At 40.9% G+C, this 24,193-nt stretch overlaps 2 protein-coding genes across 7 annotated transcripts in view; one reads left to right on the top strand and one right to left on the bottom strand.

Moving 5' to 3' along the window:
• The first annotated feature begins 1,791 nt into the window (after positions 1-1,791).
• Positions 1,792-10,203, top strand: LOC107391402 (calnexin). 4 transcript variants are annotated; one of them, XM_015968744.3, is made up of 7 exons: positions 1,792-1,913; positions 2,024-2,100; positions 2,247-2,259; positions 2,336-2,418; positions 2,509-2,628; positions 2,707-2,809; positions 9,979-10,203. In XM_015968744.3, exons 3-7 carry the CDS (start codon positions 2,250-2,252, stop codon positions 10,053-10,055), a joined length of 393 nt encoding a protein of 130 aa, XP_015824230.3. In that variant the 5' UTR covers positions 1,792-1,913; positions 2,024-2,100; positions 2,247-2,249; the 3' UTR covers positions 10,056-10,203. The 4 variants fall into 4 exon arrangements, with proteins under 4 accessions (XP_015824230.3, XP_015824303.1, XP_015824381.1 ...); XM_015968817.3 differs by having other exon boundaries at positions 1,794-1,913; positions 2,354-2,418; XM_015968895.3 differs by lacking the exon at positions 2,247-2,259 and having other exon boundaries at positions 1,795-1,913; positions 2,354-2,418.
• Positions 10,204-18,162: 7,959 nt separating this feature from the next.
• The window catches only part of LOC107391650 (centrosome and spindle pole-associated protein 1), a 74,160-nt gene continuing 68,129 nt past the window's right edge, over positions 18,163-24,193 (bottom strand). For all 3 annotated transcript variants that reach the window (XM_070552806.1, XM_070552804.1, XM_070552807.1), the window contains exons 25-27: positions 21,683-21,795; positions 21,458-21,570; positions 18,163-18,354 (exon numbers count right to left, since the gene is read on the bottom strand). In XM_070552806.1, the coding sequence (XP_070408907.1) occupies positions 21,463-21,570; positions 21,683-21,795 (221 nt within the window). In that variant the 3' untranslated portion in view covers positions 18,163-18,354; positions 21,458-21,462. The remainder of the gene's footprint in view (positions 18,355-21,457; positions 21,571-21,682; positions 21,796-24,193) is intronic.

Genomic DNA, 24,193 nt, shown 5'->3' with positions numbered 1-24,193 from the left:
CCCACGCATGCTTGTTTGCCCCCCTCAGGTCTCCGCACCGGAGCGGAGCCGTTGTAGAGCGGGTACCAGTAAAAATTGAGTTCGGAAGCGAGCGGCTGCGGAAGGCGGGGGCGGAGCGGAGCGGAGGTAGTGGAATTTGGGGGTTAGTCTATTTTGGTATAAGGCTGTAATATAACAAAATGTGAGAAAAGTGATGTTCTCTGAATACTTTCTGAATGTACTGTATTTTGGAGAAATTATCCTGCTTTTAAAGGGATATTCCACCCCTAAGTGAAATTTGGTCTATTTCCATTTTCCCTCAGTTAGATAAGTGAGAAAAAGCATTTAGTAACCAGCACAGAAATTCTCCTTATCTGGCAGCAGTATGTCTGCTTTAGCTTAGCATAAACAGTGAATGGCAGATACTAGCATTTTGTGTGCACAGCACCAGAGAGGCCGATGTGTTTTAACCGGTTTAAAGAATGTTGTGGTCCACTGTGTCAAAGGCAGCACTTAAATCCAGTAGAACCAGAACCGTCACTTTCTGTGCATCATAATTTATTCTTATGTCATTTAAAACTCTTAAAAGGGCCGTTTCAGTGCTGAGGTTTACTATAAAACCAGACTGAAATTTCTCTAGGACATTATGAGCAATAATAAAATCATTAAGCTGGATTAAAACAAGCTTTTCTAAACTTTTACTTAAGAATGGTAAGTTAGATATTGGTCTGAAGTTGTTAAAAATCACTAAAATCTAAGTTTCTCTTCTTCAGCAGGGGCCTCACCACCACCCCTTCAAAGGCAGCAGGAAAGACCCCTGTTTGAAGAGAACAGTTCATCATGGTTAAAATCTCATCTCTAAAATATTCATAAAATGGCTTAAAAATGAAGTAGTAACTGGATCTAAAAGACATGTGGTGGGCCTTACTGAGGAGAAAACGTTATCTAGAGCTTCAGCCTCAACCAGGACAAAACTGTCCAGTGTTTCCTCTGGTCAGGGTACACACTCAGATTTCGATAAAACCATGTCACTGTGAGAGGATAAAATGTTGCATCTGATTGTGTGTACCTTCCCTCTGAAGTGGTCTGCAAACTCTTCACACACTCACACCTACTAGTCGAGTGCCTACCAATCAGAACCCCCCAACAGCAATGTCCTAGACGTAGCCAGGTCATGACCACAGAGTCTCGTCTCCTATGGAAAATATCCCGCCCACGACCACCCACCCATCTCTGCAAAGCAAAATAGGACTGTCCAGTGCTCCCCTCATCCCAGGAAGCCTGCCACAAAGTCAAAGTTAAAGACCCACTAGTTGTCACACACACTGATGTGTGTGCGAAATTTGTTCTCCGCATTTGATCCATCCCCTGGGGGAGCGGTGAGCTGCAGACACAGCCGCGCTTGGGAACCATTTGGTGGTTTAACCCCCCCAATCCAACCCCTTAATGCTGAGTGTCAAGCAGGGAGGCATTGGGTCCCATTTTTTCAAAGTCTTTGGTATGACCCGACCAGGAATCGAACCCTGATCTCACAGTCTCAGGGCGGACACTCTACCACTAGGTCACTGAGCTGGTAACCTCATAGCCTCAAGACCAACTGCAGATCGACACTCCGGATGCTCCAACTCCACCTCCAAATCCACAACCTGCCTCCCCAGTGCGCTTTTAGCCTCAGCATCCGCCCGTTCATTACCCTCCACCCCCACATGCACGGGAACCCAGACAAAACACACCTCGCAACCCTTAACACCCAACCAGTGCAAAGCCATTTTGACAGACACAGCTGTGCAGGTCCAAGGGAGGGGGAGGAGTAGAAAGCCCAATTCGGGAGAGCTCAAGGTCCAGTCCATTCCTCCTTGAGGGCAGGAGATGACGCCAGAGAGAGCTCTAAGGTCCCAGCTCCCAAGGCAAAAAGGCACCAGTTGCAACAGAAGGTGTGTGTGTGTGTGTGTGCGCGCGTGCGTGCGTGTGTGTGTGCGTGTGTGTGTGTGTGTGTGTGTGTATGTATATGATATGGTAACTATATAACTAGTCATGTGATCAGGTGATTCAGGAACCAAAGTCCAACACCTCTACCAGATATCAGGAAGACAGCAGGAAGCAGTAACCTGTGATAAAAAGGTAAAATCGTTAACTTTCCGTACTCTTCCCTGCTGTTTGAACTTTTAGCTGCGTGTTTGTTTTCATCTCGTCTTGTTTAATTTCCCTTTTAAGAGAATTGTGTTTTTGTTTCTACTGTTTTTTTAACTTTTTCCCTGTTGGATCAGTCTATGTACTGGGGTAAGACAGACCAATCAGTACATGCATTTTCATTTTGTCGCTTGAGCTTGTGCAGGCTTATGATTTGTAAAATTAGTTTCGAATTACCTTTTAGAGATGGAGAACAGTGTTCTGATGCTGAACCTGATGCTGGTAGCTCCGGTGTCTGCTGCAGATCACGTAAGAGTTTATCTGTTATAAACATATCATTTACTTACTTCTGATCATCCTTACCGTAAACATCTAAAGCCATCTTTGTCTTACCTCAAGCTTGGTTTCCTAGAAAGCATCTGGTTGTCCATTCACCAGCGGCCCTGGCTCATGGGTGTTTATGTGTTTGCTGTGGGACTTCCCATGATTCTCTTCATCAGCTTCATGTGGCCTGACAAGGTACTTTATTCTCATTTATGTGTGTTTTCCTGACAACTAGTTCAGCTTCATTAATGTACCTGGGATGTTTACCTGTAGAGGTTTGGACCACCAGATCAGCCGTACTACTATAAGAAATCAGATGATGTTCAACCAGATGATCCTGAGATCTCATTGCTGAAGAAATCAGCAAAGACCAAAGGTCGGTCTGTCTGTCTGTCTGTCTGTCTATTTAGCAAGTAAAAGTAAGTAAGGTTTATTAATATTATACTCACAACAGAAAGAAAAATCACCTGGTGCTACACAAACTAAACCACCAAATGGTTCCCGAGCTGTGCCTGCAGCTCACCTCTCCCCCAGGGGATGGGTCAAATGCGGAGAACAAATTTCGCACATACTAGTGTGTGTGACAACTAATGGGACTTTTGACTTTCATAGATCAACTAAACAAATCATAAAGTCATAAAATGAGCATGAATACAAAACAGAAACCAATGAAATATAATTAAAATCAGAAAACACAAAATACTTAGAAGCAGTTTTAAATAAAAGGGTCTTCAGCAGCTGTTCAAAGGTGACCAGACTGTCTCAATACTACATAAGACTAAAGGAAGTTCATCCCAAAGTTGGGGTACAACAGCTTGGAAGGAGAGATCATTTATATCTGGTCTTTGGAACTTCTAGAAGGTTCTGGTTTGAGTACCTGAGAGCTCACATTGGAGCATACAGGTACTGGTCATAAAAGGAGAATATCATGAAAACGTTTATTTATTTCAGTATTTCCATTCCAAAAGTAAAACTTGTATATTAGATTCATTCATTACACACAAACTGATATATTTCTTTTTATTTCTTTAATGTGGATTATTATAACTGACTTAAATCCTTATATAGGAAACTTTTTACTGATTGGCTTAATGAACTGACCTGGATTGGAATGTTTACTGTGCGAAGGTCCTTGAGACGACTCTTGTCGTGATTTGGCGCTGTAGAAATAAACTGAATTGAAATGAATAGAATGGAGTCCACTGTTTTGTTAGTTTTGGCGTTGACATCATCCTAGCATGCAACCCGTTCTGTGATTCTTAAAAAAACATTGAAAACGCTGAAAGGCGCTGGCAGTGCAGGGCTTTTCTGATCAGGAAACGGCTGGCAGTGGGCAAGTTAAAACAACATCTTCTTTTTAGCAAATTTCTTAAAACACTAAACCTTGAATTACAGAAAAAAGAACAAAAAAGATTTTTTATGTCCAGTGGGCAACACATTTGTACAATACGCCCCATATTGACGAAGTACATGTAGGAGTACTTCTACAGATATTCTGTAGTCAGTATCTCTTTCAGTGAGGACATTCCTCTTGTACTGTTTTACCACTGATTCTGAGTCAGCAAATATTTTTTAGGCTTAAAATATCTCTAACAAAGTCAATAAAAACCCTCTAACATGGAGGACCCACTGGAAAACGAGATGTTTAATCTCTAGTGGTTTTATCCTCATAAAATATTAGTCGATAAATAAATAAAATATAAAGCTGCCATGTTCATTGTAAACCTGAGCCTGATTTTGAAACAGCAGTTCATGCTTTTATTACATCAAGGCTCGATTACAGTAATTCTTTGTACCTCGGTGTTTCACAATCCCACCTCTTGCTCAGTTGGTGCATAATGCTGCTGCACGGCTGCTCAGTGGGATGAAAAAGACTGAGCAAGTTACTCCTGTCCTGGCCTCACTGCACTGGCAGCATGTTTGTGTTAGAATCCAGTACAAGGTGCTTTATGGGCTTTGACATCTCTGCATGGCCTTGCTCCAGCTAAGCTACAGGTTTTTATTCCCCTGCACGGTGTCTGAGGTCAGCTGATAGGATGCTCCTGGAAGTCACAAAAACAAGACGCAAGCTCAGAGGTGACAGGGCTTTCTCTGTAGCGGCCCCCAGGCTCTGGATAGCCATTGAGCATTAGGTAGGCCTCTTCACTGTCTGGTTTTAAATCTCATTTGAAAACCTATTTTTAGGATTTGACTTTTAACTCCGCATGAGAGTCTTTTGAGTGTTTTTTAGTGTTTTATCAGTGTTAGTTCTTAAGCTTTAGTTTTTATGTATTTTTATGTTGTGTTATTTAAAAAGTCTGTGAAGCGCTTGTAAGGTGCTATATAAATAAAGCTGCCTTGCCTTGCCTCAATGATTGTGATGGGCAAGGTTGTTAGATGTAACAAAATCATGATGAACAAATCTTGAAATAAATCATGAAGTAAATATATAATTTAAACGAATATTTTACTCATGGTTCGTGTAATTAAATATTTAATGATACATTTAAAAATGAATATTTGTAGCTTTAGTTATTGATTGAATTTTGTCACTTTTGGCTCACCATACATTGCAACAGGAACTCATGTAATATTTAGGCAAGGCAGCTTTATTTCTAGAGCACATTTCAAACACAGAGGCAATTTGTTGTGTTTTACAATTATCAGGAGATGAAATGGAAACAACATAAAAACACAGATTAAAACACACACAGATAGAATTACAGTTTAGAGCTAAAGGAGAAGACAAAGTTCCATCACAGATTACAGTGGAGACGATGCAACATAAGAAGCTATTCATGTAAAGCAGGGGTGTCAAACTCAAACTCACACGGGGCCGAAATGAAACTCTGGGACGGAGTCGAGGGCCAAACGTAATATTTTTTGAAAAAGTGACGGTAAATTTGCACATTTTCTTTATCAACATAAATGCAATTTTGAACCTTTAAATTTGGAAACAAACTTATTTCTGCATTAACACTGAATGTGGAATAACCAAATTACACACGAGCAAGTCAGTTACAAATAAAACACATCAGTGGTATTCATTACTTGTGGTATAATCAGCATTTTATAAATCTATTCAGGATTTATGTTTTCTTGTTTATTCATTTTTCTTATTTTTTATTCTCCTTTTTTCTCCTGTAATACGTGTCATCGCTGCTGTGACATCTAGCTTTCCCCACTGAGGAACAATAAAGGGATTTTCTATTCTATTCATCTATCTGCAGCCTTTCCACTTCCTGTTTACTGTAGGTTAAATCTTTTCTCACGGGCCAACAACAAAATAAAAATATCATTTTATCTTAAATGAAAATGCATCATCTCACCTGTTAACGTTCATGTTTTGGAGCAGAAAAAGAGCATAAAACCAACATATTTAAAGCTCAGTTTGCTCCACTGGTTTACTGTGATGCTCACCTGTTCCAGCCAGATACCTGCATCATGGGGTTGATCTGAGCTGAGGAGGAGACTCCTGTTGTTTTGTTCATCTTCATCATAATAATGACAACGTTAGATGACAACAGGTGCTCACACAGGTTTGTGCTGATGAACATGTCTGAGCAGCTTGACCACGTTGTTGTGTGTCGGGGAGGAAACACAACAACAGAGTCGTGCTGGTTTGAGCGTGTCGCTGTTCGCTGGAGTTATATCAGCTCTGTCTGGAAGTTTGTTTGAAAACTTTCTCTTTCAGTCGTGAACACATTACTGAGCGGCTAGAATCTCCATTTCTGGGCTTCAACGTCAGAAAATAGCCGAGTGAACTCGGCGCTGAGTGAGAGGAGTGTAGTTTGTCTGAGACAGCGGAGCTGCAGACACCGGCAGCAGGCGCTGAAAAAACACAAAGGAGGGGGCTTCGTCGGCTCCGCGCTGACGCCGCAAAGCATCATGGGAGTTGAAGTCTTTGCGGTAAAATCGGCCAGCGGGCCAGTTTTAATATATTTTTGATATTTATCTCGCGGGTCACATAAAAATGCTCCGCGGGCCGCATCTGGCCCGCAGGCCTTGACTCTGACATATGTGATGTAAAGGCTGATGAGTACATTAGGGTTGGGGCACATCTGAGGTCATGGGGAAGCTGATTCCATATGTGAGCAGCATAGTAAATAAATGCATCTCCACCATGTTTTGTTGTAGGCTTTACCTTTTTCCAACTTTCACAATGGTCCACAGTTTATGGCCTTAACGTCAGTTACCTCCACTGTGTCATTTGGGCAATTTTAATTTAGCAGAGTTATAGTAGATAATCTGGGATTAACGATGCAGCTTTCTGGGTCTGTTGCATTCAGTTTTTCGTACAACATGATGACACTGGCAGCTTCACATTCCTGACATTACAAGTAATCCATCAAAACTAGATTTGTCCTGATCCATGACTGGGAAGTAGCTGGAATTTCCACACAGAGCAAACCTGTTCCTACTGTGAGGTCCGCGGTAATAATTCTAATAATACTAATGAATTTATAATTGATCTTGATGGTGAAACTAAAGGCATTAATCACTGAACATGAGTGCAGCTCAGTGAGCTAATATCAGCTCAAACTGTGTCCTTATGTATGAGGATTGCTGTAAAGTCACTGACACTAGTCAGTGACTCGATGCAACCTGCTGGGTTCCTTATATAGGAAACGTTTTACTGATTGGCTTAATGACCTGACCTGTATTGGAATGTTTATTGTGTGAAGTGCCTTGAAACAACACTTGTCGTGATTTGGCGCAATATAAATAAATAAATATATATATAAATAAACTTGAATTAAATTCTGTAGTGCTGCTGCACACCTTTCCATACAACCTGCTCGATACTCGCTTCTGTTCAGTTAAATTTTTCTCCTTCTCTGTTTTTTCTGGAAGCCAGATTTCCCTTTCTTGGGGAAGACATGACTTCCTCCTGCCTCCAGCTCTGGCTGTCGGTGATATCAATGTCTCATTAGCTGTACATGCAGGGTGCAGCCCCGGGCCAGGTGTGGACTAAACCACTTTGAATTATCTCTGAGGATCTAAACCCCCTAAAAATGTGCATTTATTATTTTCAGGCAAAATTAACCTCTTCACCCAGGCAAAGGGAAGTTTATTAAGACATTAAGTAAGTTGGGGAAAAGAAAACCTGTCTTAAGGCTGTCTCAGGACCCCTCCCTGCAGCGGGCCCTGAGAGAACAGTACCCCCCGCTTCAGTCCGACGCCCCTGGTAATCAGAACAAAACCTCAGACATTTCACACACGAGTCTCCGCGAGGTGAGGGGGAGGGGCTGGGAAACTCCTCACTTCAGAGAGAGCCGCAGCATCAGTACGTTCATCACTTCCGTTCAGAGATGGGAGGGAGTTAAAGGGTGGAGGATGCATTGACTCCCAGACGGTTCCATGACCTTCACCAGGTCACAGTTCCAACCAGGCTAGGGGGAGGACAGGGTTTCATAGCATCTGACCACATTGCCTCTGTGGGGAATTTACTCTTCAGCCTCAGACTGAAGACTCAAGGGCACCAGATTCCAAGATTGATTGTTTTGGGACAGTCAGAGATACATTTCCTCCCTGCCTTACTGTTCTGTTGGTCTCAACTGCTCCAAAAAGCTGAATAATGGTGTTTGAACTATTCTATGCCATGTTGGGACCACTCTCTCCATGATGATATCCACTTTTTGAGTCAAAGCTGGAATCGCAGCCAAAGTCTCTAGCTTGCGATTCATCTCTGCAATTGTCTGTGTGTTCACAGCATGGTAAACTGCATCCCTGAGTTCAGGAAGCACTCCAGTCTCCCCGGAAAAATCCTTAAATTTCCAATATACTGGATAACTGCCCACGCCAAAAAGCAGAAATCCGGAAATCAAAACTGTGAAAATCCGTACATATTCGGTGTCCTCAATGGAGAGACTTACTATATTCCACTTCTTCCAGGAATCCAAAATATGCCCGACTGGGTGCGTTTCACCCAGACATGTAGGAGCCCCTTCCTCCAATCACATTGCTGGCAATCACATTAAAAGACCAAATGACCAGATTCATATTTTAATCATTTTTAGATTTTCAGAAGCAATGCAGAGGAACGCTGTGGAGACAGGCAGACAGAACAAAGAGCCTTGGGGAGATCAGGGAGGAGAAACCAAAAGCGACTGCAAGATGCAAAAAGAAGAGTTGTCAGTTATAATCATCAAAATTAGAGAAATATATCAGTCTGTGTGTAATGAATTAATCTAATACACTAGTTTCACTTTTTCAATGGAATTACTGAAGTAAATCAACTGTTCATGATATTCTAATTTTATGACCAGAACCTGTAAGACTTTCAGTAATATGGGGAGGAGCTTGACCACGTAGAGCCCTGAAAGTTCTAGTCAGGATTCTAAAATGAACTCTAAAGTTAACGGGTAACCAGTGCAGAGACACCAGAATAGGAGTGATGTGTGCCCTTCTGTTTGCTCCAGTTAGGAGCCTGGCTGCAGAGTTCTGGACCAACTGAAGGAGGTCAAGGGCTTTTTTGTTAAAACATGTGAAGAGTGTGTTACAGTAATCTATACGGGAGGAGATAAACACATGGAGAACCATTTCAAGTTCAAGTTGTTTTGACACCAACCTTCTCAGTTATGAGATATGCTTTGGACAAACATTTTTGAGTAGTCTTCCAGAGAAATTGATTGTTCAAAAAATAATAAAATACAGTTTCCTCAGGTTAAATGAACAAGTTTGTTCAAAAAATAATAAAATACAGTTTCCTCAGGTGAAATGAACAAGTTGTTGACTAATCAAGGGAACCGTGCCCTCAGGGCCAATGATCAGACGTTCAGCCCAAAACAGAGCCTTGGGGTACCCCACAGAACAGATGGGTAGAATCTGACATGATTTGGTTTCTACAGAAACTGTAACTATTGTTAGAAAGGTACGATCTAAACCAGTCTTCCAGAGATCCCCCACAAAGTCACAGTCTGTTATTTAAGGTGCAGTGATCATTAGTGTCAAAAGCTGCAGAAAGATCTAACAATACCAACACTATAGACAAGACAGCTTTATAGTACATCTCCTACACAAAGGCATCTCAATGTGCTTTACAGCAGTAAGAACAGACAAAACAAACACAAACATGAACAATAAATTACATATAAAACACTGAACACTAAAACTAGCAAACAACATATCATCAATAAAGCATTGATGACTATAAATTAGAAAACTAACAGAAATTCAATAATTGGGGTGGGTAAGAAGGCTAACCAGGAATTTCTAAGTGTAAGGTAACTAAAACTAAGGCAGTAAAAACAAGTACAGAGAACTACAAAAACATTGAGGACTAAAACTAGAAAACTAACAGAATATCATATATTGGTGCCACTAATCTAAAAATCAGGGTGAAACAGAAAATGTGAAGCAGGCAGTTAAAGGTGAAGATTAACAGGTAGCTGGAATGAAACGCTCTGAGTCTCTAAACGCAACAGATAAGAACACAATAGAAAAAGATTCAATATGTCCCTTTTAAATAAAAGTGTATGACTTTTTTATTTGAAATCATGAATTTATTTTGTGTTTACAACTTCTCGACAATGTAAACAGTGGTGTGTGTATGTGTGTGTGTAGGATCACTGAACAGTGAAGATCCCTCAGGAAAGATGACCACATCAACTCACCAGAGGAGCCGGAGCAAGCACTCCTGATCTTTGTGTTTTTGCCTCCTCATTATGTCTAAGAGATGGTCAGGGTTCAGTCAGAAACCGGTGTCCAGTCTGAGCTTCATATACTGGTGTGCTAGGGTTTACAGTGTCAGTAATAAAGAATATACACTGAACAAAAATATAAACAAAACACTTGTTTTTTTCTTCCATTTATCATGAGCTGAACGTAAAGATCTAAAACATGTAATGAATACACAAGACCCATTATTTTCAAACATCGTTCACAAATCTGTCTAAATCTGTGTTGATGAGCCTAACACCAACCTTCCTCACAGGTGTGCCATATCAGCGCTGTTGTACCTGAATGTGCTCATTGAACGATTGTTCATGAAGTCTTTCGGGGGTTTTCTGAACATGAACAGAACTCACTTGTATTTTGCCTGATGACTGAATGGCGTGCCTGAACAGGTTTATGTATGGCGTTCTCTAGCCGTTCGAGCTCCAAATCTCCATGGAGCTAAAGCCTTAGCTAAAACATGCTGTTAACCAAAAGTAGACCCTGCAAATGTGGCCACCATAGGCAGTAGCAGTCAGTGTGGCATCTCTCCCTCTTTACCTATGCTGTGTGGACGTCATGGTGCATTCAATTTACCTCGGAAAATATACAACTGTCATGGTGGTAGGAAGCCTCCTGACCCACATGAAGAATCACACACAGCAAGAAGGTAAGAAATAATAATAATAAAAAAAGGAAAAAAAATGTTTATTAAAGGAAAATAAATTAACTTAGGGGGCAGCTTCGAACGAAGCGAGACAAGGACCAGAATCTAAAATATAAAAACACACGGCGGGTGAAACCAGGAACTAGAGAACCAGGTAATAGCAGAGGAAACAAAAATCTGATGGAGCAGGAAACTGGGGATGGATGTGAGGAGGGGGTAGGTCAGCTCTGGTCAGTGGTAGAGAGGGATGAGGCAGGTGAGGTTTGGCTGATGGGTATCCAGGGCAGGTGGACAGCGGAGAGCAGGCGGCCAGGGGAGATGAGTGACGATGACGAACACACACTCCAGGGAAGCTGATGCTTAAGCTGAGATCCGGTGGATGATCTAAAGGCAGGACAGGAAATTAATACAGAGTGAGTAGGACGGGTGTTCAGCAATACTGAATTCAGGACGAGGCTAGAGGCTACCCAAAGTGAGAGTATCAACCGGCGCTGGGGTGTGGACACACCACTCCTTAAATCCCCTGGCCTTGCTGATGGGGAAATCAGCCACAGCCGAGACTCTCCGACACGCCCACCTGCAAACAGACTCAGAGGAGCAAAACAACATGATGAACCAGGTAGACAAGTGCAGAACCATGACAAGTGATGCGCTAGAGCGTGTGGATCCCTGGCTCCTCGCCCATCTTGCCATATTAACATACCAATATTATGTAACGTCCAAAAGGGTCAATTTTCACTTATATATTGATCAACATAATAACCTTTCATCTACAAAAATAAATACACTTTCTGTTTGGCCTTCCAGAACCAGAAGGTTCTGTTCAGCACGTGTTGACATTCCATGAAGACAAAACATTCAAACGTTCTCACCCAAGGTCCTACACTCTTTGTGTGAATGCCAGACGTCAACATTCTTCACCCTACGACAGACTAGACTTCATGATTTTCCAACTCATAAGTTAAATAATCACATGTGATGAATGAACAAGATGTTTAAATCAAACATCTGAATAACCTGGGCTTAAATCAATGAATTTGAAATGAATCATGTTCTTACAACGATCCATTTATATCACAAATCACTATGTGTTTGATTTAACATGTTAATCATTGTTTACGCTCATACACATTACAATAAGATACATATTGTAACGTCCAGCAACGGTCAGTTTTTAGGTGCTGTTTGACCATTCAACATCTGGTCAAAAAGGAGACACGAGACTGCATGTGTCCCCTCTAAATCAGCCTGCCTCCATCCCACCAGCTGGAGCTCAGAGCCTGCAGCTCTGACAGAGATAGTGAAACCATAACAAACATTCTCTCAAGGTCCCTCACAGTGCACCCTCTTATCTAAGACTCCTTGCTCACAGAAGAAAAAAGAAAGATTTTTAAATCATTAAATACATGTTTGTTTATTGCTACATTTAATAAGTATAAAATAATGAAATGTTTTGTTAATCTGTGCTCAATGATATATGTTTCAGCATGTTTACTTGGCGAGGTCATAACCATTTTGCACTCACACAAAAACAAAGTAAGGTAAAGTTAAATCCCATGACACATAAATAACCTTTACCCTTGTAACGGTTTTCAGGTTTTGCTTTATTGACTAAATAGATGAATATGGACGTTGGGCGCCAGTCAGGTCTCCCTCCTGACACATGGGATAAAATAACAAAAAAACAGGCGTACAAGTTGCAATGGTGAATGAAAATAAAATCTCCCGTTACACAAAGAAATATCAGAGCCTCTGTATCAAAGAAGGCGTGTTTCTGAGGTTGTCTTGGTAGTAACCATTCCTCAACTTGTCAGCCTTTGGTTGGCTACGAAAATCATAACATGAGATCCTTAAAACTGGATCACTCTGGGTGATTCAGCAGTTCTAGAGAAGCTTCAGACCGGCCACCTGAAGCACACCTCTCTAAATAATTTTAAACAATTTAAACAATACTAACTACTAATGATGGATGTATTTGTTTGAATGAGGTGTGAGATGGATGGTGTGTGTGAATGAGTGTTATTCAGAACTCTCGTTTCCGTAGAAGCAAGTCTGAGTGGGATGATGTTTTGCGCCCAACTATGAACAGAGTTTGACCGGAGTAGTTGCATAAACACATGAGAGGCCATATTTGTCGCATCCACACATACCCTCAGTGAGACCTCCGTCACGGATCCAGAATGCCAGGTCCACGGACCCTCCTTTCAGTACTGGACCCAGTGGTACAGCGTCACAGCACGACAAACTAGTCCTTGGATCGTCTCCAGGTAAAAAGCAACAGGTGGTTCACGGCGTCAAAAGGGGACCCTCCTTTGGTCAGTGAGTTCAGCTTTTATTCTGAAAGGAACGGTTGCTTGGTTGGTAAAATGCAACAGAGTTTTCCAGCTTGGTGGTTCTCAGCTTAAAAAGGGAAGTACTGATGGCCGGTCCAGTTACTTCGCTTAGCATGCGGTGAACTCCAGTGAGATCTTGAGAACTGAACTAAGATGGCGTTGGAACTGGTTTGATCAATCTGGATGTTTTGAATTCTGGTCGAATCAAAGCTGGCAGATTTATAAACACCACAGAGACTATGCCACGCTTCAGACTAGGAAGGATCTGATTGGATCAGTAACAGCAATGTGTCATGCGATTGTTTACCTTACGTGTGTCAGTGTGTCTAGTGAACTAGATTAAGCCATTTACTTATTAAAACATATTAATCATAACATTGTGATTTCACAGATTGGTCACATTGTATTATTGACTAACAGTTGTTTTGATTAGCTTTATTGAAAATAGAGTTCTTTGATTTAATAAAAGAAGAGTCTTTATCTTGTTTCTTCTTTTGCTGGAAAGTAAACAGTTTAGATGCAAATGCATGACCTTGAAGCTGTCTCATGCACTCGAGCACTGTGTCAGAGGCATCTGTGGAGAGAGGTTAAATAACCTTGGTGGAAATAGCTCCATCATGTTACACAGGTGTCTCTACACAAAGATTCCCATGATGATATTCTAGTGTTCGGCAAAGGCTCAGCGGAACACAACGAATGGCTACAGCAGGTGCTTAAAAGATGTGAGAAGGCTGGTCTAACTCTCAGTGAAAAATGTGAGTTTTTGGTGGTGTTACGGCCCAGGCCCATTTGTTTTTTTTCCCTGTGTGTGTGTGTGTGTGTGTGTGTGTGTGTGTGTGTGTGTGTGTGTGTGTGTGTGTGTGTGTGTGAGAGAGAGAGAGGAGATGCAGCACCTGTCTCCCATCTCACTAAATTGCCTCCCAATTAGACTCTCCCAGCTGATCCTGATGATCAGCTCTGCCAGCAGCATAAAAGCCAGCCAGCCCTCAGTTCAGAGAGCAGCAGGCCAGAGAGGTTCTCTCTGGTCTGCTGTCTCCTCAGCAGCTTTTGGTTTTGTTAAGTTAAAGTATTATGTGACAACTTTGGTGGGTGCTTAGGAAACTCTCTGTGTTTAACCGTCAGCCTTTTCAGGTGTAAAGGAAACTTTACCCCTTCGCTTGCTTTAAATAAGACATCATTCAGTAAAAGGGAAATTATGTGATGGTCTTACGTAGTTTTAGTATTAATTGGGTTAATATGAGAGTTTACTTGTTACTCGTTTTGCGTTGCTGCTGATGTGTCTTGTTAATCTGTGTTTTGTGTTTATATTTATGTAAATAAATGTTGTTTTGTTACTTTTAACACGAGAACATGCGTCCTCACTTGTTACCCCAGGCCCCCTACACAGCCTGGATCGTAACAGGTGGAGAGAGCGACGTTTCTAGGACACAACATAAGTACAACAGGAATCAAGGCAGATCCGGATAAAATCAGCGCCATTGAAAACATGCCCGAACCACGAAATGTGGAAGAGGTCCGCCGTTTCCTGGGGATGGTGAATTATGTCGGCAAGATTTCATCCAGCCTACCAGCCCTCACGAAACCTCTGCGAGACCTGCTAAAAAGTGACAGCACATGGACGTGGGACGCTCAACAGAGGACAGCGTTTGAAAAGATAAAAGAGGAACTGAGCTCTCCCCTAGTGCTGGCACATTATAGTCCCACAAAGGAAACAATGGCGTCAGCAGACGCATCCTCATATGGACTCAGAGCGGTTATTTTACAGCGGCAGGCGGACGACAGGTGGAGACCTATTATATATATATATCACGAAGCCTGACACCCACAGAGGTACAATATGCCCAGATTGAAAAAGAGGCTCTTGCTGCAACGTGGGCCTGTGAACGACTCAGCTCATACCCGGTTTGGAGTTCACAGTGAGAACTGACCACAAACCTCTGGTCTCCCTGTTAGGTTCTTGGGCCTTAGACAACCTACCACCAAGAATCCTAAGATTCAGGCTCAGACTGCTGAGGTTCAACTACAAAATTATTCATGTCCCTGGCAAACAGCTTGTCACAGCAGATGCTCTTTCCAGAGCTCCTCAAGGACCGGAGAAGCCAATAGCAGCTTGCAGCAGGAATGTTGGATGTATGTTGACCACATCCTATGACAACTACCTGCCACAAAATGTAAATTGGCCCACATCATGGACATTCAGAGCTCCAACAGCATTTGTAAACAGCTGAAAACATTTACGGAAAAGGGCTGGCCCTCCAACAAGAGGAACGTCCCAGAGCACCTTCTTCCGTTTTAGCCTGAAAGGACTGATATTCATCTGGCGGAGGGCCTGCTTCTCAAAGGCAAGAGGATTTTGATTCAAGCATGCATGCAGACAGAAATGTTGGACAGGTTGCATGAAGGTCATCTGGGGGTGACTAAATGTGTTGCACGCACACAAGAACCCTTGTGGTGGCCGGGGATAACACGACAGATGAAAGACATGGTGGAAAGGTGTGAAATCCGCTGCCAGTTTTCACAAACAAGAACCGAGCCACTGATGACTACGCCTCTACCACTACGCCCGTGGCAAAAAGTAGCGGCTAATATCTTTCAGTGGAAAAACAGCCATTATATTGTGGTTGTGGACTACTTCTCCCGATACATTGAAGTAGCCAACCTCCCACCTCTCACAACAGCTAAAACGGTGGAGCGGCTGAAGGTGATCTTTGCAAGATTCGGCGTGTCGGAATGCCTGGTGACGGACAATGGCCCACAGTTTGCTTCCTCTGACTCAGATACTTCCGGGTACCACTGTGACCAGGTCGGGAAAGGTTTCCCGCCCACCAGAGAGATTGGACTTGTGAATATTCTCGTTCTAGTTGACCCCTACATTTAAAAACAAAAGGGTGATGTTTCTAAAACAAGGTGTTTATGTTAGATTGTATTGCTGATACAAAAGAGTTGTAAATGCTTGGTTGCAAACACTGGACTATAAGTCAGGTTTCTGTTAGAATGATACTGTTATGTTGGGTACAAGATTATCTTACAAGTAAAGAGTTTTTCAAGCTAAAAGGGGGAGGTGAAGTGAAGCTAGGATGGTGTCTATAGGGGGTGCCATTGGACTGATAGTGAGAGAAAAAGGAATGTGGGGCGGGGAAGGAATAAAGACAGACAGACGGAAGTCTTGTGGAAATGAACAAGTGGCTCCATGGTCTTCATTTCATCAGTTAAAGACTTCTACAGGGACCTTGAAGTGATTAAGAAACAGAAAAGTTGGGAGATATTCATCATCGCCTCCTCTTGGTGTCAGGCCAACACAACCTGTGTCTTGGGCAGAAAGTTAACCCTTGGCAAACTGATGAATCAGGCTGTGGAAAAATAATCTATGCATTACATGGCCTTGGCCACCTTACAAAGTAAATATGACATACTAGTCATTAGTTAATATACTGATATTAAAATGTGACACAACTATTAAATCATTAAGTAGACTAGTTTGGTGTATTTAAGATCAGAAATAATGCATTTTAAGAATAAACTAGGGCCGTGACTTGATAAAAAAATTAATCTAATTAATTACAGGCTTTGTAATTAATCTAAATTAATCGCATTTTTAGAGTGTTTCTGTTTTAACTAAAACTTCTGTTTTCAACTTTAAGACACGTTGCTTGTGATTGTTTACAGAGCAGTGAGAACACGGAGCGCTCTCCCAGTGGCAGCCAGGAGCCTCTCGTTTGTCTGACAACTTTCATAAACCACTGTTGGGGCAAAGACTTATTCTGTCTGGAACTTTCAGCGCTGCACAGATGTTACGTAAATGTTAAAAATATAGCTTGCCGCAACTTTTGTAATGTTTCCGGTGCCATCGGGCAGCTGCAGCAGAGACGATATCTGAAAAATGTCTGCGACACGGACTCCGTTGTTGTCTGGAAGTTTGTTTTTTCCAAGTTAAGAAAAGAGGCAGACAGGTTTCCTAAATCCTGCATCAATCAAAGCAAGGCAACTTCTTTCTGTTTTTATTCCGTTTTAGTAGCTATTAGCGCTGTGCATTGTTGTGTGCGTCAGTGATATTCGGTCTACGAGGAAATCATGCAATGACAAAGGTTCCGCCTTTCTCGAAATGCAAGCTGCGATTAAATGCGTTAATTTTTTAACGCGTTTTTTTCTAATTAATTATTCATAATTAACATGTTAAAGTCCAGGCCCTAGAATAAACATTTATGTCGATTATGTTGACATTACTGTCAAGTAATCAAGACATCAAATAACTTTAGATACAGCATTCATTGTTCTATGTAATTGTAATTAACCTGTAAAGTGAGAAAAACCAGTGTAAAGCAAGAATAAGATTCTTTTTGTTAGGTTAAGTTCTGTCTTGTGACTTGAAGCACAGATTCTGTTATGACTGTACCTCCTGGTGGTGAGGTCACCAGCAGTATGTTTTCTGGTTTGGAGACCAGACAGTTAACCTGTGGCACACTGATTAAGCAGTCTGTGGACAGTGTCCTAACCTTTGCATAACATGGCCTTCGCCTACGCTACACCACTATCATCTTAAAACTAGCACCATAACTCTGCCTTAGTAGCTTGTTCACTTGCTCCACTCTGCTCAGAACCTCTCGTCTCCATTTTTTTCCACTTGTTGAGAATGTACAGCCTGGCGCCCTCTGCTGTTAAGGGTATGTAATGACCCTAGACAACTATCAGCATGTGTGAATGCTTAGAAACCGTTCATAAGACAACACCACATTTTAAAATTATTTTTAATGAAAAATACCTCGTCATATATTCGAGTCAATATGGTTTCTAAAACATGTATATATCTTACATGAGGTTTGTCACCTAGATGGTAAATGCCAAAGGCCTGGAATGAATGAATAAAGTATATTCTATTCTATGTCAACACATACGGGTGAATATTTCCTGAAACCTCCGTAGTTCTGGCAAAGAAAACTACAGAAAGTCAGTACATGTGAAAATATAATTTATTAAAAGCATTACATAGGCAATAAAAAATTAACTCATGAACACACGAGCTTCTTTGATTTTAACTTTTAAAAATAGTTCAGATCCTGAGGTGCAGTTTTTCTGGCATAAATAAAAAACAAACCCAGCTTAGCCACACAAACAGTTATTCAAGATAAGAACATGATGTTTAAGAGGAACGATGTTTCCCATTATTGTCCTATCCCAACCGCTCCCTCCTCATCAGTCAATCTGATGGTTCTGGCTGCATCCAGGGAACTACCGAGCCCTTATGGTTCAGATGCACAGGGGAGAAGTCAGTAGACATGTCCTGAGGTCCTGTAGACAAAAACAATACCAGTGTCCAAGGGGGTAGGAAAGGCAGAAAATCAGATTAGCTCAAATTAAGGCCTATTATAAGGTAGTAAATAAACACAAAATGTGACTTGATAAATTAACTTAAAATAAAAAATATTATATCTTATCAAAGAAAATATTTATATGTGCGGGCCGTGCAGCATTTATATGACTGGTTTTGTTGTCTTATCTGTTGAATGTATGAATGATGTCAGGACAGCGTATGTTGATACTAGCAAGCCACTTTCTACCTCATGATGGAAAACGTTTTCCCAACTTTGTCTCGATGTCCTGGCATTTAAAGACTTGCTAAAGCTGGTCATAAGCAAGGACAGACTGGCTATGTGGCGTACCAGCCATTTGCCGAGTGGTCTGACGCGCTGTTTGGATCACTTGTTTGACATCATTTGAGTAAGCAGTCCATAACCAGTAGATCTGTGGCCAATCACATTTTTAAAATCCCTTTTACTTTTGTCCTTCTTACATTGGAGAAGTACCCAGCTGCAGAAAAGATGGCGCACAGAGCTCTACTGCAAACTAGAATCTGCGGCACCTCCACATCGGAAGTTAATTTGACCTGAAAGTCAGGTGACTCCACCAGCCCAAGTACTTGTTCTTTGTGGATACTTTCGTGTAGCACGCCGTGATGGCTGAAATGAACATACATTTATGGGTGTTATCAACATTTTCTAATTTATACATCATAATTTTTTTGAAGATGGATTCTATAGTCGTTTTATTATTTAGGGATTAGAGTTGGGATGAGCCGCTGTTTCTCATTCCCCCAATGAGTTTTTCTCTTGATTGCAAAATGTTGAAATTAATTTGGTCTTATTTATCTAATCATTTACTTAATATTTTCAATCTTTCCTTAGATAATGGAGTTGTTCCCAAAATAACTCTAGTTTACAAAGAAGACGACCCTGCCATCTTTGACAATTATAGGCCAATTTTGGTTTTACCAACAGTCTCCAAAGTTCTCAAAAAATAGTGTACAAGAGATTAAGTGAATATCTGGACAAAAGTTAACATCATACTTACTCATCAACATGGTTTTAGGCAAAGCATTCTATTTACATGGCACTTGTTCATTTTCTGACAGAAATATATCAAGCTAAATATGGAAAAGAAAGCACTATAGGTATTTTTCTGGATCTCTCAAAGGTGTTTGATACTGTTAATCATACCATTTTGTTGGAAAAACTTTCATATCTTGGTGTATGTCACAAGTCATTTGACTGGTTCACCAGTTACTGACTGATAGGTATCGGTCTGTTAACTATAATGGATTAGAATCCTCTCTCCTTCCTCTTCAGTGAGGGTTACCTCAAGGCTCCATGCTGAGACCCTTTTTATTTTATACATCAACAATCTCCCTAATGTTCCAGATAAACTTTCAAAAATCTTATTTGCAAATGATACCAGTGTGTTTCACCCCCATAAAGACCTGGTCACTCTTACAAAGAAGTTAATGAAGCACCTGACAAGCTATCTACTTGGTTCAAGTAAAAAAAAAAAGCAGTCACTTAACGTAAAAAAAAATTAAAAAAATGTTATATTATTTGGTAACAAATTTAGTTCACATAACTCTTCAATGACAATCCAAATTGATAAAATCCCCACTAAGGAAGTCAGCTGTACTTGTTTTCTTGGCATCCTAGTAGGCTATTCATTATCCTGTCGCTGTCGTCGTGTCCTTGGGCAAGACAGCTAACCCATGTTGCCTGCTGGTGGTGGTCGGAGGGACCGGTGGCGCCAGTGCTCGACAGCCTCGCCTCTGTCAGAGCGCCCCAGGGCAGCTGTGGCTACATTGTAGCTCATCCCCACCAGTGTGTGAATGTGTGTGAATGGGTGAATGACTGATTGTGTTGTAAAGCACCTTGGGGGGTTCCAGGACTCTAGAAGGTGCTACATCAAATACAGGCCATTTACCATCCTAGAAACCCCACATTAGAATAAAATAGAATAGACTTCATTGATCTTACAGTGGGGAAATTCACTTGTTACAGCAGCACTAAAACTTAGAATGATTTGAAGAAAAATAATAACAGGTACATGTTCAGCGCTGCACAGGCAGTTATCTAGTATTGTAACCTTAGAGCCTTAGAGACATTACTAAAAAAAATTGCCAAAGTTACAGGTATACTCGGGAAAATTGGGCACCTGATTAATAAAAAGTTAGCTTTATCGTTCAATGTTGTATCCATATATTAACTAATGTAATGTTGTTTGGGCTAGCACCATTCCAACTAAACTGCACTCCACTATTTGTCTTTACAACGAGCCTTGAGAATAACTTTTATTGTAAATCTCAGACACTCATCTCAACTTCTCTTTGCCCAGTCGAGTATTCTCGGTGTTTAGTTAATCAGCTTCAAGTTGCATTATTTGTTTACAGTCCTATAAAAAAGTTACTTCCTCGACACTTTCACAATACGTTTTCTTTTAATAATGAATTTAATCAGTATTCAACCTTTAGCAGTTCACTCATTAGGCCAACGTACTCCTGTACAACCCTGACTCAGTTTAATGTTCTCCATTGAAGATCGAAGGTATGGACAAGTCTTCCTGCATCATTTGCAGAACTTACAAAAAGTCAATTTAAAAAGGCCGTAAAACTGATGCTGTTGAAAAGATTAAACTAACATTTTAATTTAGTGAGTTTTAAATTTTGATTTGTAAATAAGGTCAGTAGGAAGGAAAGCAAATAGTACTGTATTAATAACTAACATTTTTTGTAGTTATTTTTTCAAAAGTTTCAAATCTCAATTTTTTTTAAATGTCAGATTTTATTGCTTATTTGGAGTTTGCCACACAATAAGCTCCTTGAGGGTTTTTGGCAATTTCTCCGTCACATTTATTAATATTTACTTGTGTATTGTTTTTCATTGTCAAAATAAATCAAAATCAAATCAAAATCAACTTCTACGGTGGAGTCTAAACAATCATCTGATGTATTTTGTATATAAATTGCTATTTTCCAGGATTATATAAACACTTGATCATACTGTTCCTAAAAATGGAAGCGCCACCAGATTTTTATGTTTTAGGGTTATTTTGTCTATGCTAGATGCCATCAGCTGACCTGTTTCATTTCCTCTGCTCACTTCTTAAGTCTGCTTCTTGCTGCATCCTGACACCTAAAGATCTAAGGTAGTCATCCTGAGGGCCATCAGGTTGGCTGGAAGCAGCAACTTCCTGGAGGTCAGAAGAAAACCCGAAGAGATAGACTTAACAACACAAGGATGCAGCTTCATGGAAACTCAAGTGGACAAGAAAGGACCAAAGGGTTTTCATTTATGTAGTGTACCTGATGACAGAGCTGGGACTGTCTGGCCAATCTTCTCCTCACCCTGGCTGGCAGCTGATCAATTCTGTTGGGTTCTGGAGTTTGGGGCGCTGGAGAAGCTTCACCTAACGGGTCTCAACACCACAAGAAAACACGTCATGTCACTTTGCTATACACACTGGTAGAGACGAGAGTGAACAAGAAGCAAAAACGAAAAAAACCAAAACAAACATACAAACAAACAAAAATAAACGTTTCAAGTCATGTTTGGGAAACAGCCTTGTTAATCTTTATGATTTTCCGGTATAAATCATAAACGATTTCAGGTAAATATGTCATACGGGAGAAACACACAGTGATATCTGTGAATTGAAACAAGGCTTATAGGATTTGCAGAAAGAACAATTAATGTTTAAACAGAATTAGGCAGGTGCAAAAATGTGGGCATCACAAAAATGTAATTCTAAATCTTTTGTCTTTGCAAAGATGTACAATAATATTGTCTTTGCTCTCACTAAAGACAGCTCACATACGGAGGTTTACCCCAGTGAATAAAATAAAAGGCTAAAATATGTGTGTAGCAGCGAGGACTGACTACATATTTGTTAGGTGATCAATAAGATGTGATATCTCATATAAATATGAAATATGAATCTGATTGATCTTTAACTGATTTAGATTACTCTAGGTTATTGTACTATTCAGGGTACACACACTTCATATTAATTCAGACAGAGTCAAGGATACAGTTATTAAAATGAATTAAATTCTATTTTCCTATCTAATGAGTATACAGGCCAAAGTATGAATGAGATGATGGTTGAACATCTTAGGTGTGTTCTTGCTGTGTATTAGTTCCAATTCCATGCTGTCGTTCTTTTTTTAAAACACAAACGGTTTCGTTACCTGTTTTGTCGCTACGTTTCGCCGGCGGCTGCAGGCTTCCTCAGGCTGACGCTGATGGTGGCGCGTCACTTCCTTCTCCGTTTATCCACGGGCAACAGAGGACTGCCGGCGAAACGTAGCGACAAAACAGGTAACGAAACCGTTTCTGTGTTTTAAAAAAAGAATGACAGCATGGAGATGATGGTTGTACAGGATAACCGGTGATGTGATGTTTTAGCAGAATCTTGTAAGTACCTGAGAGATCTTGTGATGTCTGGGTTGTAAAATCAGTTTGGCTGTATGGTTTGATAAGCTAGAGATTATTCATAAAACCATCCGACACCATCGTGCAGATTCTACAGTAGCTTTGGGTGACGGTCGCTCTCAGCGGTCCGAACAAAAGGCAGCCAGAGTGGTGACGTCATGGTAACAGGAATCCCAAAGAGTCGTAGTTCTCTTTGAATTCAGATTTCTAGTCCGGCCATGAGATGCAACCAGGGTCTGCAGGTCAGACGAGGTGCTGGGTGGCTCCTAAAAGAGCCGCTACTGATATCACTCACAAGCGCGGCAGAGAGACTTTGACCTTGGGGTCAAAAGAGACAATGGTTCCAAATGCTTGCACACACCAGTCTGCCGAACCCAGAGGCATCTGGAGAACTCACTAGATCAGGAAGTGATTTCTGTATTCATCAACTTTTGCCTGAGGAAGTTTGCAGCCGCAAACGAAACGTAGCGGGAAAACAGGTAAACAGAACTGCTCTGTGTTTTAAAAAAAGAACTACAGCATGGAATTAGAGAAACAACACAGCAAGAACACACCTAAGATGTTTGTTTATGAATTTTAGACAAATCAGAATCTGACATGTTTTAAAGGCGGTACCAAAGACCTCAAGAGAACGCCTTCACTCAAGATACTTAGAGGTTATTTCTTAATGTGGAGTGAAAATGTTCTTACACATTTATGTGGAGTGAATGATAAAACATTAATTCAACAATTATTATGAGGTGTGAATATACTGACATTAAATTATTAAATCAACAAATATTAATCTGGTGCCATTTAAAACCTGAAATTTATCATCACAGGAAAAATATTTATTTTAACACATCATTGATTAATGCACACATTATTAAAACACTTTGGATTTAAACATCTTGTTCATTCAACAAAATCTGATTATATCAGCCTATAAAGTGGTAAAGCTATTTATGATTTAAGGAAGATGATGTTTACTCTGCCGGTTTGCTTTCTGCTAAAATAAGGGAATTCAGGAGAAGGGTTTGTTATGGCTTCCCTTCTTGGCAACAAGGTCGTAGAGCGGTGTGTTTACTGGTTTGGAGACGAGTGCAGGGGGAACAGCCTGGACACTCTGTGCGATGACCTTTCACCTTACAGAGGACAAATAACCACATTTTTGTCCTTCGGTACACTACATCTGTAAGTGCAGTGGTTCAGTCTGGTTTTTATCATTTTAAGACAACTGGCAAGGGTCGAACAATATCTACTAGCAACTGTCTTTGAATATGTTATCCATCTGTTTATCTCTTGTTAGTTGAACCACTGCTACTCCCTGTGTTATGGCCTGGAACGCTCCTCTTTACATCACCTACTGTTTGCCCTGAATGCGGCAGCACATTTGCTAACTG

This window comes from Nothobranchius furzeri, chromosome 1, assembly GCF_043380555.1.
Source record: "Nothobranchius furzeri strain GRZ-AD chromosome 1, NfurGRZ-RIMD1, whole genome shotgun sequence".
Lineage (NCBI taxonomy): Eukaryota > Metazoa > Chordata > Actinopteri > Cyprinodontiformes > Nothobranchiidae > Nothobranchius > Nothobranchius furzeri.
The sequence above is the reverse complement of the archived record's forward strand: the minus strand, read 5'-3'. Positions and strand labels throughout refer to the sequence as shown.

Bases quoted from the DNA above. Each gene is read 5' to 3' on its own strand.
- LOC107391402 (XM_015968744.3), top strand. The intron at 2,629-2,706 runs GTACTTTATTCT...GTTTACCTGTAG, and splicing joins GCTTCATGTGGCCTGACAAG to AGGTTTGGACCACCAGATCA. The intron at 2,810-9,978 runs GTCGGTCTGTCT...GTGTGTGTGTAG, and splicing joins GAAATCAGCAAAGACCAAAG to GATCACTGAACAGTGAAGAT.